At 40.6% G+C, this 15,337-nt stretch overlaps 1 protein-coding gene across 2 annotated transcripts in view; it reads left to right on the top strand.

Moving 5' to 3' along the window:
• Positions 1-14,505, top strand: part of lmo1 (LIM domain only 1) — a 29,917-nt gene extending 15,412 nt beyond the window's left edge. For both annotated transcript variants that reach the window (XM_042488521.1, XM_042488530.1), the window contains exons 2-4: positions 1,290-1,503; positions 11,870-11,995; positions 14,219-14,505. In XM_042488521.1, coding sequence (XP_042344455.1) covers positions 1,290-1,503; positions 11,870-11,995; positions 14,219-14,324 — 446 coding nt within the window. In that variant the 3' untranslated portion in view covers positions 14,325-14,505. The remainder of the gene's footprint in view (positions 1-1,289; positions 1,504-11,869; positions 11,996-14,218) is intronic.
• Positions 14,506-15,337: the final 832 nt, after the last annotated feature.

The raw sequence follows: 15,337 nt of genomic DNA, 5'->3' as shown, positions 1-15,337 counted from the left end.
AAAACTTTTATCTGTTCTGGACAAAATGTACCTGCGCACATCTCGAAAGTGCAACACTGAAACAATGACATTTCATATAAAACTCAGCGTAACACGTCTTTAAAATGGGCCTTTATGGGTACCCACACATACAAAACGCTGGCCTAACCCCCTGTGATGCAGAGTGTCCGGTCTTTTTTTTTTTTTATACAGAGAGAGAGAGAAATGTGTTTTGAAAGTAGAGTGGCAAGTGGCGTCCACTGTGTGTTCTTTTAGATGGATCAATAGCTCAGTGTGTGAGAGAGTGTCTTAAGAGCTGTTGTCTTGTGCTTTCAGCTGTGGCAGACCTGTTAGTGCTACAGAGGGGAGCTGCGCGCCCCTGCCTCTGTACCAGCAGTGGCCTGAGGGGGGCTTTTAGTCCAAACACAAATGTCAACCACACATAGACTATTAGTGTTTAGTGCAGTTATTAAATGGACTTTATTTGTCCTTTAGGAGGCTAAAAGGCGCGCTTAAAGGGGACCTGCGTGACAGCAGGGCAATTTGCGAGTTTGGTAACTTAGGCTCGCTCGTTGCAGACACATGAGTACAGATAAGTGTAAAAGGAGGAAAGGCTGTAATGCTCTGAGTAGGGAACACCGTGTGAGTGTGTTTGTGGTTTGTGTGTGCAAATCTGTGTGTGTATGAGTCTCTGTCTGTGTGTGTGTGTGTGTGTGTGTGTGTGTGTGTGTGTGTGTGTATGTACAAAACACAGAGAGTGAGTGTATGCTAAAAGGCACTTAGGCCATAACATATCTCACTGGGGTCTGGTAGCAACGTTTTTGTGGTCGGAGGCTTTTTAAAAGGTTAATGTTAATCTATACCAAACAAAGCCCATGAGGAGCTTTTACAGCTGCGGACAGTTGAGTGAAATGGGCTTTGATGAAATGGCAGGTAACTAACGCACTACACAGCTTGCCGTAAATACAGCAGTAAGCAAAATAAACTCTTTTATCCCCAGAAATACACAAGACATGCCCCTTCCTATGAAACCTGCTGCAAGTGATCATGTAACTTTTGTATTACAGCATGTTCTTCGTGGAACAAGTAAGTCGAGGCTTTGTAGTCCAATGTGACCCGTGCGCCTATCTACATGGAAGAATGTTTTCTTTAATGCATATGAAGCAGGTAGGCAGTGTGCTGTGGCCACGTGCGAGGCCAGGCTTAGACGCCTCGAGAAGCAGCCGGCTTATCAAAAAGAGAACATGAAAAGTCACTCGTGTTCCTGGGCCGTAAATCACGCATGGCTGTTTGTCTCCTTATCACTACAGGTGTGCCGATGCTCTCCGTCCAGCCCAAAGGGAAACAGAAGGGGTGTGCTGGCTGCAATCGCAAGATTAAAGACCGCTACCTGCTCAAGGCCCTGGACAAATACTGGCATGAGGACTGTCTCAAATGTGCCTGCTGTGACTGCCGCCTGGGGGAGGTGGGCTCCACCCTCTATACGAAAGCCAACCTCATCCTCTGTCGCAGGGACTACCTGAGGCAAGAACAACACACAATCACCTCTCTCCACTCACAACAAACACAAAAGCCATGCCATTCCAAGAGCTCTGTGACATAAAAGAACCAGAAAGGACTTTTTTTTTTTTAACCTCCTGGTACTGTTTGGTTTCTCAGTGTGTTTCCTGTGCCTCCCAGTCACAGAAACGCAGCTAAAATCTAAATCATGCAAAGATTCCTCAGTGTTAGATCACAGCAAACCTTATGTGCACAGAGTTTGTTGTCATATTCTTTTACAGCATGCATGAGGCAGAAAGTAATGCTGTTTGGGCACTCTACAAAACAAGAATATTTCACCGAAAGAAAAAAAAAGAGTACATTTTAGGAGCAATGCGTCTACTGATTTTTAACTCTTGAAAATTCTAAATACTGTATAACTTATACAAATTCTTGTGCAACCATCAAAACATGAGTCATGCTGTCATGACATTTCTGTATCACTGCATCCAGAATACAAAATGTGAAGTCACAGTTCGAATATAAAGCAAGAGGTGGATTACACTTGGCTGTCATTTGCAAAAGGTTGTTTTCAGAGCAAACTTAACCGCAAACATCTAACAATATCTCTTGTTGATTAATTCTGATAAAAATGGGAGCTACTGTATCAGGTGGATCAATTAACCTCATCAACAACAACTACAAAAGCAGACATGGAAATCAATTTAAATCAAATTAAAAAGGGATGCATACTGAAAATGTAGGCCGATAAGTGATAATGATGGGTTTTTTTTGTTGTTTATTTTCTCTTTCTTGTTATGTATTCCCCCATTTGTGCCAAGGTAACAAAAAAATCTTCATTATAAAAAAATAACTGAACTGTTTTGGGGTAATTCAGTCCTTCATTACACTACCTTTGAATGAGCACAAATTCAATTAAACAAATTTAGAAAACAAACTTAGTTATAGTCTCTTCCGTGAAATGCATCAAAACGGCCTCAAAAGCTTAATTTGGGAAGACCTCTAGTTCACCTGGTAGAGCATGCACCCACTGAGATCTTTTTAGTGGCCCGCGGTTCAATTCCATCCTGCAGTCCTTTACTGCGTGCCATTCACCTTCTCTATTCCCACTTACTTATCACTTTCCAGCTGCACTGTATGAAGCAAAAACCCCTAAAAAAAAATGTTTATTATCATTCCCTTTTTTCTATCTACTTTATATTGCTGTGAAAACATCAACAAATTTCCCATACAGTGTTTTTTCAAGTCTCTCTGCAAAAACTACATTTTACAAGATTACATTTTAACATATCATGATAACATTATAATTTACTTTTGCCCAATACTCATTTTTACTGAACGGAGCTTAAATGCATCATAATGTTTCTCAATGCAACCTCCATCAGCAGTTAGATCTGGTCACTGGCTGCTAACAGCTAATCTTAGCTAGCTGTCCTCCTGACGTCAACACAAATTTGTCAATCAACAATATAGCACTATCACGGAAACAACAGGGTGTGTCCTTTCTGGGTCCTTTCTTTCAATAGTGTCCCAGGGAAAATCTGTTAGTCCCAAACACATTTTCTATTGTCCTCTGGATCATTAGTCTCAAGCCCTGCTTTTTAGCCTTCCCAAAATTGATGTCACACAATAGAAAACATCAGCATATCGGCAAATAAGATTACATTCACCAATGGCAGTCAACAAGGCACATATCAGCCGACACTGGTGTTCATCCCATGAATTGGTGCATCCCTAAAATTTAATTACAGTTCTGCTATACAATAAAAACCCAGTCAAACAGTCTCACAGCCATTACCACCATAATTTCTTGGATTCTATTAAAGTCTCTCTACATGCACCACTATGTTGTGATGTTTGTCCATGTATTATCTCCACAGCAATAATATTTTACTCTTATTGGGTAGATTTGTTTTATTTTATACAGATAGTTATACCAACAAGACATATTTCCAAGTTAAACAACTACATGTTTGTTTGTGCCGTGCCCTTTTTTTTTCCTATTTTAATCTTTTCCTCTGTGTTTGCATCAACACAGAGGATCTCTATCATGGAGTAGGCTGGCTCTCATTTGTCGCAGAGCTGTAGGCTGTGAGAAACCTCCAGGCAGGCTTGTTGCTTCATCAGTGTCTTTGGCTCTGTGTACCCCCCTTCAGATGCCCCTGCCATCTGCTTGTTAAATTAAACATGACCATTTCCTGGGCGTTAAGTCACATTCCCAATGAGATCCTACCATTTATCTGAGAGGGAATCCCCCAGGGGCCGACTTAGGGATGCCGGTGCCCTAGCTGCCCCCCCCCCCCCCACCTCGTGAAACTGTCCTGCACTGTCCTCCCCCTGTTCCCTTTCTGTTTCCCTTCTGCCTACTTATCTCTTCACTCCCTCACTGACACTTCCAGCTTTTTGCTACCTACTAGGTTTATATAGGTTCATTATTCTAATTTAAAAAATAAGATCAAAAAAACTAAAAATAGCAGCTTGGTTTTAAAAATCCAAAGCAAAGAGAACCTTTATCAACCTGGTTTCCTTCCTTCCTCACTCATGGATCTCTATGACATTTTACTTACATCTCAGCTCTTCCTCTGACCTGAAAGAAGCCCGCAGCCCACTTGAGAGGCGCTTAGGGACGTTACGTTGAGATAGGCCATTACCATCCATCAGTTCCCACCCACAGTTAATGCTTTTAAGATGCAGTGAGAGGTCCACTAAGACCCAATGTTGCCCCCAGAAGGGGCAGATGGTGCAGATGAGGTAATAATAAATGGGCAAATGACCAAGAGAAGGCAAAAATGATGAAGCTCAGAGTTTCACTTGGTAAAACATATCTGCTGAAAGGACAGCAACCCCCCCCCCCCACCCACCCCCCAAAGCCATAAGTGCCTAACTGGCACTGTGAAGGGAGAAGGAAAAGCTTTCTCGCACATTAGACCAGTAAGATGTAGAGGTCGGAGACGGGATGAAAAACTGAGCATGACATATGAAATCAAGAGTTAGGAATACTAAAATAAGAATAAAGAGGGAAGAGGAGGAGGGAGCTTTCTGTGCTCCTCTGTTGCCCCGGATTGCCTAATGAAATCCATCCCACTCGCCTGCTCTTCAGCCTGCGACAAATGCAGAACACTTAATGGCTAGAGATGCTTGAGATGAATTCTATTATGGAACAAATTAAAAACCTTGCCTTGCGTATAGAGAAGAGGCAGTTTGAGAGACCAGAGTATTTGAAAGTAGGTGATGCAGTCTCCATCCGGCACCGGTTTCCTTTTCATTCCCTCTTTTCTGTGTAGTAAGACGAAGGCTCCCCTCACCTGCAGTAATGAAGTTAAATCTGTGCGCTGAATTAGCCTCCTGCACTTCATTAAAGACAAGCGGGTGGATCAAACACACTTTGGTTATTTCCCAGAGTTTGGAACCCTGCCATGCTCACATTAATTATTATAGGAGCTCCATCTGTGATTGTCCTTCAGTGGCATTAGCAACTTATTGAATGCACTCACGCTTTCCTGAATCTTACACTTCAGCACACACAAACACACACATACCTTAAACAGTATCCTCCCTTGCCCTCCAAACCATCGCATCAACAAAAAGTTCAGTTTCTAATATCCCTGACGTTCACTTTTCCTGAATCAAGAGTGGGTTTTTTTTATCAACTTGGCCACACTCTTTCATTATAAATGAGAATAATAGATTAATTAGGCATTTCCTTTATGTCTAGGGCCCAGGATCGCACGACTTCACCAGAGGGTTGACAATCTAGTCATGGTGTGATCATCAGGACTTGAAGCCTGGAATCATTTAATCCTCTATTTCATATATTAGAGAGGACATAATAGTCATCCACTTATCAAAATGGGGTATAATTAACTGTAAGAGGAAAACGTTTTCAAGATAATGAACATTATAAGTTATCCACAAACCGGTGAAATAGCAGGGGGAAGATGATAGCTCCATCTGGATGTGACTGTTTTTCAAATCTGTCCTCCTCTCCTCACTACTTTAGTGAGTAAAACAATTGCTCTCCTCCCATTAACAGTTGCTCTTCCTCTCTGGGCAAGACAGATCTGAACGGAAAGGTTTACACTTTCAAAAAGACACAACTGTTGGGGAGGGTCAGAACATGCAATGCATGCATTAACAGCTTTCCCTTTTATGAAATCTGACAAACTCCATGCAGGCTGGGAAGTCTCAAAGAGCTCAGAGAACAGGTAGAAAACTTCAAGAGCCACAGCCCAATCTGAGGGAAGCAATACAGAGAGGCAGATGATGTGCTGTAGGAGCTTTAAGGGTTTGAAGTTAGCAAAGCAGCGAGTTGAAAGAACTAAAGAAGGCCCTCTTTTCTCTAAAGACTGATTGTAATAACTCAATAACAGAGAAAGGAGAGCCGAGCGTCTTTACATTCCCGCCATCCAACTCTGCTCCCACCAACCCACATCAGCACACAGAGATACATTTTTAGCTACTAAATAGAGCTCTTTTTAAGGGGTACAGAGTGTTGCGGTTCTCCTGTGCTGCAGATTGTTGGAGGCAGGGATTAGGCAGCAATAAATGTTGTAATATAATGCATATAAGAGCTAACATGAGCAATATTATTAGTCGAGTTAGGGCCGAGCAAAATATATAGCAAATACAACAATATCGTGATACAAGACTAGTTATTGTTATTGTCTTCGATTTATTGTGTCCTTTTCTTGTTTTAAAGCTGCATTACAGTAAAGTGATGCAATTTTCTAAACTTACCAGACTGTTCTTGCTGTGCTATTATTTGCCCACTTTACCCACTTGGTCATTATATCAACATTACTGAGGATTATTTTTATTTGTAAATATTTTTAAAAAACACCAGTAGTCAACCCTTCCATATCACTGCAGTATCATTAGAGGTATTTGGTCAAAAATATTGTAATATAAGATTGTCTTCATGACAGCCAAGTTGAGTTTTGATTATTTGTTTCACACATAAAGATACAAATCCACAAAATAATAAATAGAAAGCATATGTGAGGGTGTGAAGGAAACCTATTTTGGCCTATATTAACCCCCCCCACACACACAAAGGACATAAAAAAGATATGTAAACGCATAAGATCCCCCGTATATTTATAATAGTGCTCAAAGATTTCATATTACTATACTTTAGAATGAGCTACTAAAAATTAATGATTTACACTTTATAGGAATGCGCTTCAACTAAAAAAATGCAACAATTAAGTGCTTGCAAAAGTATATGCTTATAATTAAGCAAAATATTCTCTGATTTTAGCTTCTTTAATATAGGAATTTGCATTATGTCATTGTGCTTATGTCACATGTGATAGTAAACTGAATATCATGGATTGTTGGTCACAAGACAAGTTGTCACCTTGAGCTCTGTGAAATTATAATTCACCATTTTTACTATTCTACTGCAGTGGCAGCCCCACTAACTGTAATGTAAAATGTGTCATGTAATGTCTGAACAAAGATGATGAAATTTAAAAGTTCCTGAAAATAAATAGCCAGCCTGCTTTCACTTTATTCTGCATTATGCCGTTCAGAAACCCATGCCAGGATGTCTCACAGGTTGTGGGGAGCAATCCAAATCAGCACTTCTAACCTTCTAATCCATTTAAATAAACCACACAAGCATCTATTTTAAAAGAGGACTTTTTGTGCGGCAAACCCTGTTGCAATGCTGAGGATTGATCGACAGAACCTGACGGGCTCGGTGTATTATAAGCAGCTCTGAACAATACTCTCATATTTTCCAGAAACTCACCATTCACTCTCTATTTAAATAGAAATGCTGAAAAAACTGTGTTGATGTTGGATTTTTTTTTCACTTTCCTTTTGGGAATATTGATTTATTTAATCCAAATGACCAGGGAAATTGAAGTGCATGAGCCACTGCACTCCTACAATACAGGACATGTGTCAGAACAATACGTGGGAATTCTGCAGAAAATAGTCTATTCAAACAAAAAAAATCTATTGTAAATGGAATGAATGAATGTTTTTCAGCGGTAACTCGCCATTTATGATGGTGCTGTTTCAGTGCTGTGAAGCATATCAACTCTTAAAGAGAGAGAGAAACTGTATTAACACAGTTTTCTTTTGTGTATATATGCACAACGTACTGTACTTTGTATGTTTTCAAACAGAGTCCTTAAATACAGTTAGATAAAACAGTCGTCACTGGCTAATTTGAAATCAGTATTTACACTTTAGCACAGGACAAAGGTGATAACTGACGTGTTCACTCTAATCACGGGCTGGCTTTTAAAAGCTTAAATGGTCCTGAATTGTGTGCATCTACTTTACTTTGTGTGACTTCTTCATATTTGTGGTAATATGTTGCATTATCTCCCTTGACCTTTGCATTTGCCTCTACATCATGGTTTGGTGTAAAACATTCATTGCTTGCTATGCGCAGCTCCACTTCAACCGCTACTCATGAGACTGCTGCAGCGGTGGTTCAGCTCTGGTTGCTTTTAGCTTCATAGGAGCCGGAAGAGAAGAGTGTAATGTGTTTGAACAGTTCTCTCAGGCTGTAATCTCCTTTTAGCACGGGGAGCCCAATTAAGCCTTATGTTGATACCACGTTATAACCCAGAAACATCAATTGTTGGCTGAAGAACTGTGTGAATGGGACACTTTCTTACACTCCAACTCTTCATGTTATGGTGAAAATGGAAGACAGTTTTTTTTTTCTGTGCCAAATTTCTGACTGTGATAGTGAATCAGAAAGCAAATAAGGAAACTGGGTTAGCATGAACAAAGTGGATCTCTTCATTATTTGAAGGCTTTCAGGGTTCATAGGAATCAGTGTCAGCTAAGAAAACACGCCATGGTCCTTTAACTTCATTTTTACTGCACTTTCACCTGAAGCCTTCTGTGCTATTAGCAGAATACTTTTGTTTCTTTTATGGCCAAATGTTGCGCAAATGTGCGCTGAGAGAGAGCAGCAGGCTCAGCAGTGCAGCACAGGTGGAGATGGAGACTGGGTTGATATGGACGTTAATACAGAAGTAAATGCAGCCAGACGCCTGGAAAACACCAAAATGCATCAAAACAAAGAAAACTTTAGTTGCAATCTGTAGCATTTTTACAGGTCTTTGATGGCTGACAGTTAGTTTAGCCTGGGAACCAAAATATTCTTCAAGCTCATGTTTCATTCATTTGAACAGATATAACTGGTCCCCTGTCCATCGGACAAATTTCCAGCCGACCTGGCCAGAGACACTTCTATTACAACTGTTTATTTTCTAATGTCTGAAGTACGCCCCCTATTAGAAAGCCTCTGCAATCCACCCGAAATACAATATGATGTTATTTTTTGTCTCTCAAGCTTTCATGCTTGGGACACAACGGTGAGCATAAGCCTAGCTTCATAAACAGGAGCACCTATGAGGCATTTCTGAAAACAACCAAGATGGCTGCTTTCTGTTAAAGTGCTATTGTCAAATTCTGATGGCAAAAGAAAACACCCAGCAACACTAATTTAGACATATTGATGGTACACAATCAGAGCTCATCTCTGCACACTGTTGTCTGTTTACATTTTTCTGTTGCTCAGCGCTACACAATGTTTCGTTGTATATTGTTGGAATATCCAATTGTATCCAGAGGCGTTTTGGTCTACAGCCATTGATAACAACCCTTGGAAATTGAAAATGAGCTAAGAGGTTCCAGATTGATGCGAGGCTAGGCTAAGTTGAAATTCAAGTTTGATAAACAGAAACCACATTCCCTATCCAATATTTGTATGTGTTCAGATATTTTGTTAATAATAGCTTAATTGCGTTTTCATTAGATTCATTTACTCAGCCTTCCTTGTGGCGCTTGTAAATCCCACCTATGCTGGGTTTACACCTTGTTATGAGGAGAACTACTTAGTGCAATGTCACTGCAGAAGAAAAAAAATCTTATAGTATTTTAGTATTAATGTATTTACACTCCCAGCTTTAAGTCCTAAGTCAATCAAAAATGGCCTGTGTGTCTGTAAGGTCTGGCAAGTTAAACTGCAACATACCTAGCTGGGGTCGTATATGTAAACAGATCTACAGAAGATCGATCCTGAAAAAAAAACTTTGTTTCATAATAAAGGGGAAAAGAGGACATAACCACAGTATTTGGATATTGGTTTGTAGAGAATGAAGGTAAAAACTAGCCACAGGTGTCGCACACCGCTTTGACTGAAGGTAGAAGTTAGTGTCGGCAGCAAGCTGGGCTTCCCCACCAGGCGTTTTCACAACCTGTATGTATCAAGTCAGCACCGTGTCCACAGCCCAGCGGGGTGTAATGGAGAAGGGTTAGAATAATCCTACGAGCTGTTATAGGTGTGTGCATGTCAGACTCTGTAAGTGGCCGAGGCTCTCTGGGCTCTTTCATAGCCGCGGTTTCCCGAGGGAGAGAAAAAGACATCACTGTGTGACCCGTCGGTCCAGTGTGGAGCTCAGGTGTGGTGGGAAACCTGGAGCAGACCCCACCACTTGACTGTCATGATGACACAGCAAGTGTGAGGCAGTGGGATGTATCTAATGGGGACAACTTTTTAGCGAACAGTACTTATACAAGAGAAACGAATGAGCCTTCATTTCATCCTGTTACAAAACCAAGAAATCAGGGTTGCCAGGAGAACCTAGGCTTTATACTGCAATGGAAATAAGGAGCACTGATATTCAGTCAATTTTTGGATCAATACTAAATGTGTGAGAATCTTCTACATCAGTGGTCCTCGCTAACCCCCTATTGTCCTACAATCCTAGGGACACCCTCAAACGTTCTGAAATCCGACAAACAACCTAAAATCCTAGAAATGTGCCAAAATCCCAGAAAAACGTCCTAAAATCCTACAAATGTCTTAAAACTTCCACAAACTCCTAGAAAATCCTAGAAATATTCTAAAATCCTAAAAACCTCCTAAATTCCCAGAAATGTCCTAAAATCCTAAAAATGTCTTAAAAATCCCACAAACCTCCTAAAATTATAGAAATGTCCTAAAATCCTAGAAACATCCTAAAATCCTGGCAACACCCAAAAATCATAGAAACGGGTATGTAGCGCTGCGACAGGCCCCTGGCCTCCTGTCATTTTGCAAAAGTGGCCCCTAAACAAAGCAGGTTGAGTATCCCTGTTCAAGGTGTTTGGAAAAGGGAGAAAACATTATTTTTAAATATATCTCCTTGGACAAAAACAATTTCTTCATGTTTTAAAGAGTGCCCTGTGGCTGGCAGATGTCTACTGTATGAGAACATGCAGTATTTTACTGAAACAGTAACCAGTTGTAACAATGTCTCTGTTTAACACCGTGTGAATCCCTCTCATGGAACATAACAGCCTTTCTCCCTCTGTTTCTGTCTCTGCTGCTCCTCTGGGGCAGTGGCCCCTAATTAGAAGCAGGGCTGCTGGATAGACGTTTTCTTTAACAAGGTGAAAGCAACTGAATGGGACTAGCATAAACGAGGCAGAATATCAACACTGTGACTCCTCTGTCTGAGCCCCTACAAGTTTGGGGGAAAAGTGCTTAACACGAATGGCAATCCACTGTTGCCTTATTCCCTCTTGCAAAGCTGTGAAACGCTCCTTCTCCTCCTGCAGAATATATAAATCTATCTGTGCTTCAGAATCTCCAAATTAAACAGAGGGGCAGGCGCATGGAAAATGAAAATGTAAATCTAACTGGGAAAAGCATTTGAGGTTCCTTTGCTTTGAGGAGAAAAGAGATCTACACCAGTGCCTCTTTGCTCTGTTTGTGACCTTTATCATTTTGCTCATATCTAATAAGCCTAAACAAGCAGCGGCAGCGAGGTTTCAGCAGCGAGTCTGTTCACTGTGAAACATTTAGTTAACTCTTCAAGGTTACATCTCCCATCACTGTCTCATGCTCCTCTCTGAATGAAATGGGGAGAAAGAGAGAGAAGAGATTGAGCCTGAATCCTTTTAACAGAAATCTTTTGAACTTATGACTACATTATAGAACGTAGCCTCTTGTGTAAAAATCCAGCCGGCTTTGGTTGCAGAAAGACTCATTAGGTGTTTTAGTTATGAAAGAAGAAAACTTTCAACAATTCAAATGCTTTGCTTCAGACCTGTTTTCATTGCTTTTGTAATGTGCAAGAGGGGGGAATTCTTTGAAGAAGGAGATTAAAACCATGTGATCATTTTAATTAGATCATTAGCCAAGAATTAAAGATCTATGTTTGTAACTCTCATTAACAAAAATACCAAGTGGGTGCCAAGAAAGATTTGCGCATTACATCCGATGCATTTCGCCCTCTTTTTCCCCTTCTATTGCAGCATTTTTTTTTCTTCTGCTATTGTTCCTGCTGTCAGTACGTTTTTGTTTGCTCTTTTATTGCATCAAGGTAAAGGGAAGGTGGGCTAATCTCCGTCTGTGCTCTCTGTCTTTCAGGCTCTTTGGTACAACGGGGAACTGTGCAGCCTGCAGTAAACTGATCCCAGCCTTTGAAATGGTGATGAGAGCCAGAGATAATGTTTACCATTTGGACTGTTTTGCCTGTCAGCTTTGTAACCAGAGGTAAGAATAGGGATCATAACTGCACAACAACGTTGCCTTTTTGAAAATAACATGAATGGAGTGTTAAAATGTCCAGTAGTTTAAATATCAGAAGCTGTTTAGAAAACTCTCTTAAGCTACAACAGACTTTTTCTGTCTGATTGTATTATTACACACTACGGATGTCAGTTTTTGTTAATTATATTTTCGACAGGCCAACTTCCATTGACCTATGACTAACCAGTAATTTTTTAACTAAAAAAAAGTAAAATACAAGAGGTTTTCCTTTGCTGGCCTTCAATTTCAAAGCAATATATATTTAATAATAGTGACTTTTTAATGTTTTATGATGTAAATGTCTTGCTTTTTATTTTATTTTGTTTTGGTCAGTCGCATTAACATGCTGAAACATGCCCACAACCAAACCTTTGGTTTCCACTGGTTACTCAGCATCTCTGCACTGCACACCACCAGCGTCGGCTGGGAGCAAACATTAGCTAGCTAGCAGCGATACTCAATCAGCGACAGACTGCCTGAGGGATAATGCTTTTCTGTAGGTGAACATAAACGCTAAGGTCGCCCTGGTTCCCTTGCCAAAAAGTCTAAGTAATTTTTCCATTGGATTTTGGATCATTGCAGAAAACAAGCTCTGTGGTAAACAAATGATACTTACATATTTTGTTCAGCAAGATAACCTTCATAAATAAACACCACTTTCAGGATGTTTGAAGCCCAAATGTAATTGCCGGAATAAAAAAAAGCTAATGCTAGGCTAAAACTTACTACACTACAGTCGCGTCACCACCACTACGAGGCCATAAAGCCGTGTTCGGCACAATGACGTTCTGTAATTTCATTCAGTGACTACTCTTGTTAATCACTGAATGAGCGCCACTGTTAGCTTTCTAGCTCCTACCAGACCCAAGTAGTACACAGTGTAGTAGACTGAACAGTTAACTGTACAGACCACAGCACATAGTCTGAAAATAGTTGTGAATCGCCTTAGTGTATTGTAAAAATTAAGGTTGCTGTTTAACATTTGTAAAGCTCTGTTAATTGTTTCTTATTGTGACACACTGGCTGCAGTTTGTCCTTGTTTGTGGCTACCTATGTAAATATTTCAAGCCAGGCTGATGTAAAATTAGCTCTTATGTGTGCGAGAAGGTATAGGAGCTACAAAAATAAGTCCTCCAGAGGTATGTTGCTGCATAAGGGAGACCTACACAGTTGTGAAATGGGGTTTCCTTAGCGATAGGATTTATTATGAAATTGGAGTGAGCACAAAGCCTATGGTATGATTCACATAGAATATGACATACCCAAATATTGCTTTTTCCCATTAATATACTGTCAGTAATGGCACCACTCTGGGAGCAGAACGTCCTTTGCATGCTTGTCAGGGGTGCTGTGACCCTGTTCCTCCACACAGCACAAGCCCATTAACCTTCTGCAGGCCAGATTCAGTTACCATAGTGAACACCTGCTGTAAGGGAATTATGACTGCAGTCTCTCTTCTCAGCTGGCAGACATGAAGCCAGGTCTCATCTGGCACAGTATTGCCATGGCCGTGACTGTTTTACCAGCCTGGCTCATTACTAAAGCCAAGCTATGCTCGGCTATATTCTTATCTTCACTCCCCTTCAGTCACATTATGGAGCTGTCTCCACTGTGTCACACAAACAAACAGCAGCACAGAGAAGAACATCAGTAAGGCAGGCTGTTATGTGCTATTTTCCCTCTTCAATTGACTCCAAGACTTCAGAGGAAAAAAACATTCTCGAGCACTGGAACCAAACTGGTGTGTGAAAAAGCTAACCCTATGGCAGAGTTTCCTTGGAAACTCCTGTGGTGCGGGCGCTTTTTTTGCCAGGCTTGGGAGAGTTGACCTTCCTTTCATCGGGCGCCAGTGCTCGTGTCTGCTTGCTTTGAAATGATAGAGTTTTAATCCACTTTTATTTGATGCCACACATTCATGATGACCAACAAAACAGGCTTTGGATCTGACGAGGCGCAGTGTCAGCATGCGTCAGGTGAAACATCTCCAACCAAATGTGTGCAATCAAAAAGAATCATCATTACCTGCTGATCTTAAATGCAACACTTTCACTGTCAGAGCGGAGTCAGTCAGAATCAGCCAGCCAACACACACACACACACACACACCACTTTGTCATAATGCCAACAGTAATAGTCTTTGTGTTTTTCACAACAGTTGTGCTTTTGTTTGTGTTTCTCTGCCGACAGGTTTTGCGTGGGGGACAAGTTTTTCCTAAAAAACAACATGATTTTGTGTCAAATGGACTATGAGGAGGGCCAGCTGAACGGGAGCTTTGAGACACAGGTTCAATAGTTGGAACCTCGTGGCAGCAACAATCGGCTCCACACTTTACACACGAGATGGATGTTCTGCTGCACTTGGAAAAAAGACAAGCGTCTGTCTGCTTGCCTGCAATACTTTTTAAGACCCCTTTATCAGTCCCTAAGGACTCTATTGTAAATGTTCAACTTTTTGCCCCTCCCACACCCCAACACTGAGCAGTTACAAATTTTGATGTACAGTTGTGCCTGCTTAGCTGAGCACTGTATTGCTTGTATGTTTTGTGAAATTTGTTTCTGGTTTGTTTGATTTTCCTTTTAGAAATGGTTCATTGGAGGGTATGTACAGTCTGTTTTCTCTGTATATATAAACTGGAACATTTATTTTATGAAATGTAATGCAATTTTATTACTAGTGTGAATTAAAGATTCTTAAATGTTCATAGTGAGTTTTTTCTCTTGCACCAAAACCAAAGCTGTCGGAGGAAGTCGGCCCATGTGTTGATATGTAATCGTGTCTCCAAAACACGGCAACGCTATAAAAAGCTTTGCAAGAGAAAATATATTTGAAGTCCTTCTTCAAAACATGATGCAACAAAACAAGTTTTATTACATTTTACAGAGTTCTGATGGAATTAGAAATGCTGTTTAAAATGAACTACATAAGATTTTATTTGGAATAAAAGAATGCTTCTCCAAACTGTGTTGTTGTGAGCGTGCAGGTGTCATGAAAGGGAGTGAGTTAAGCTGAGCTGCTCGCCGTGATTCATGCTTCACTAATTGCCATCTGATTATGAGGGTGAATTGGCCTGGAAATGAAATGCAACAGCAAATAAATTAGAGAGAAAATAAATGCTCATTGAGTTTGAGCTCATTCAAACTCATCAGCAACAGAGGTGCAGAGCTGTATTAAAAAGTACTCTTCCCAGAAGACTCTTGTTAATGGAGCTGTGTGACACTGTCTGTTTATCTGATGAGGTTATTTCTGACACACACACACCAACAGCCAACGATATACCAAGTCTGGTTTGGCTAGCTGATATTCAG

This window comes from Plectropomus leopardus, chromosome 1 (genome assembly GCF_008729295.1).
Source record: "Plectropomus leopardus isolate mb chromosome 1, YSFRI_Pleo_2.0, whole genome shotgun sequence".
Taxonomy (NCBI): Eukaryota; Metazoa; Chordata; class Actinopteri; order Perciformes; family Serranidae; genus Plectropomus; species Plectropomus leopardus.
Note: the sequence above shows the minus strand (reverse complement) of the source record. Positions and strands in the feature narration are given on the sequence as shown.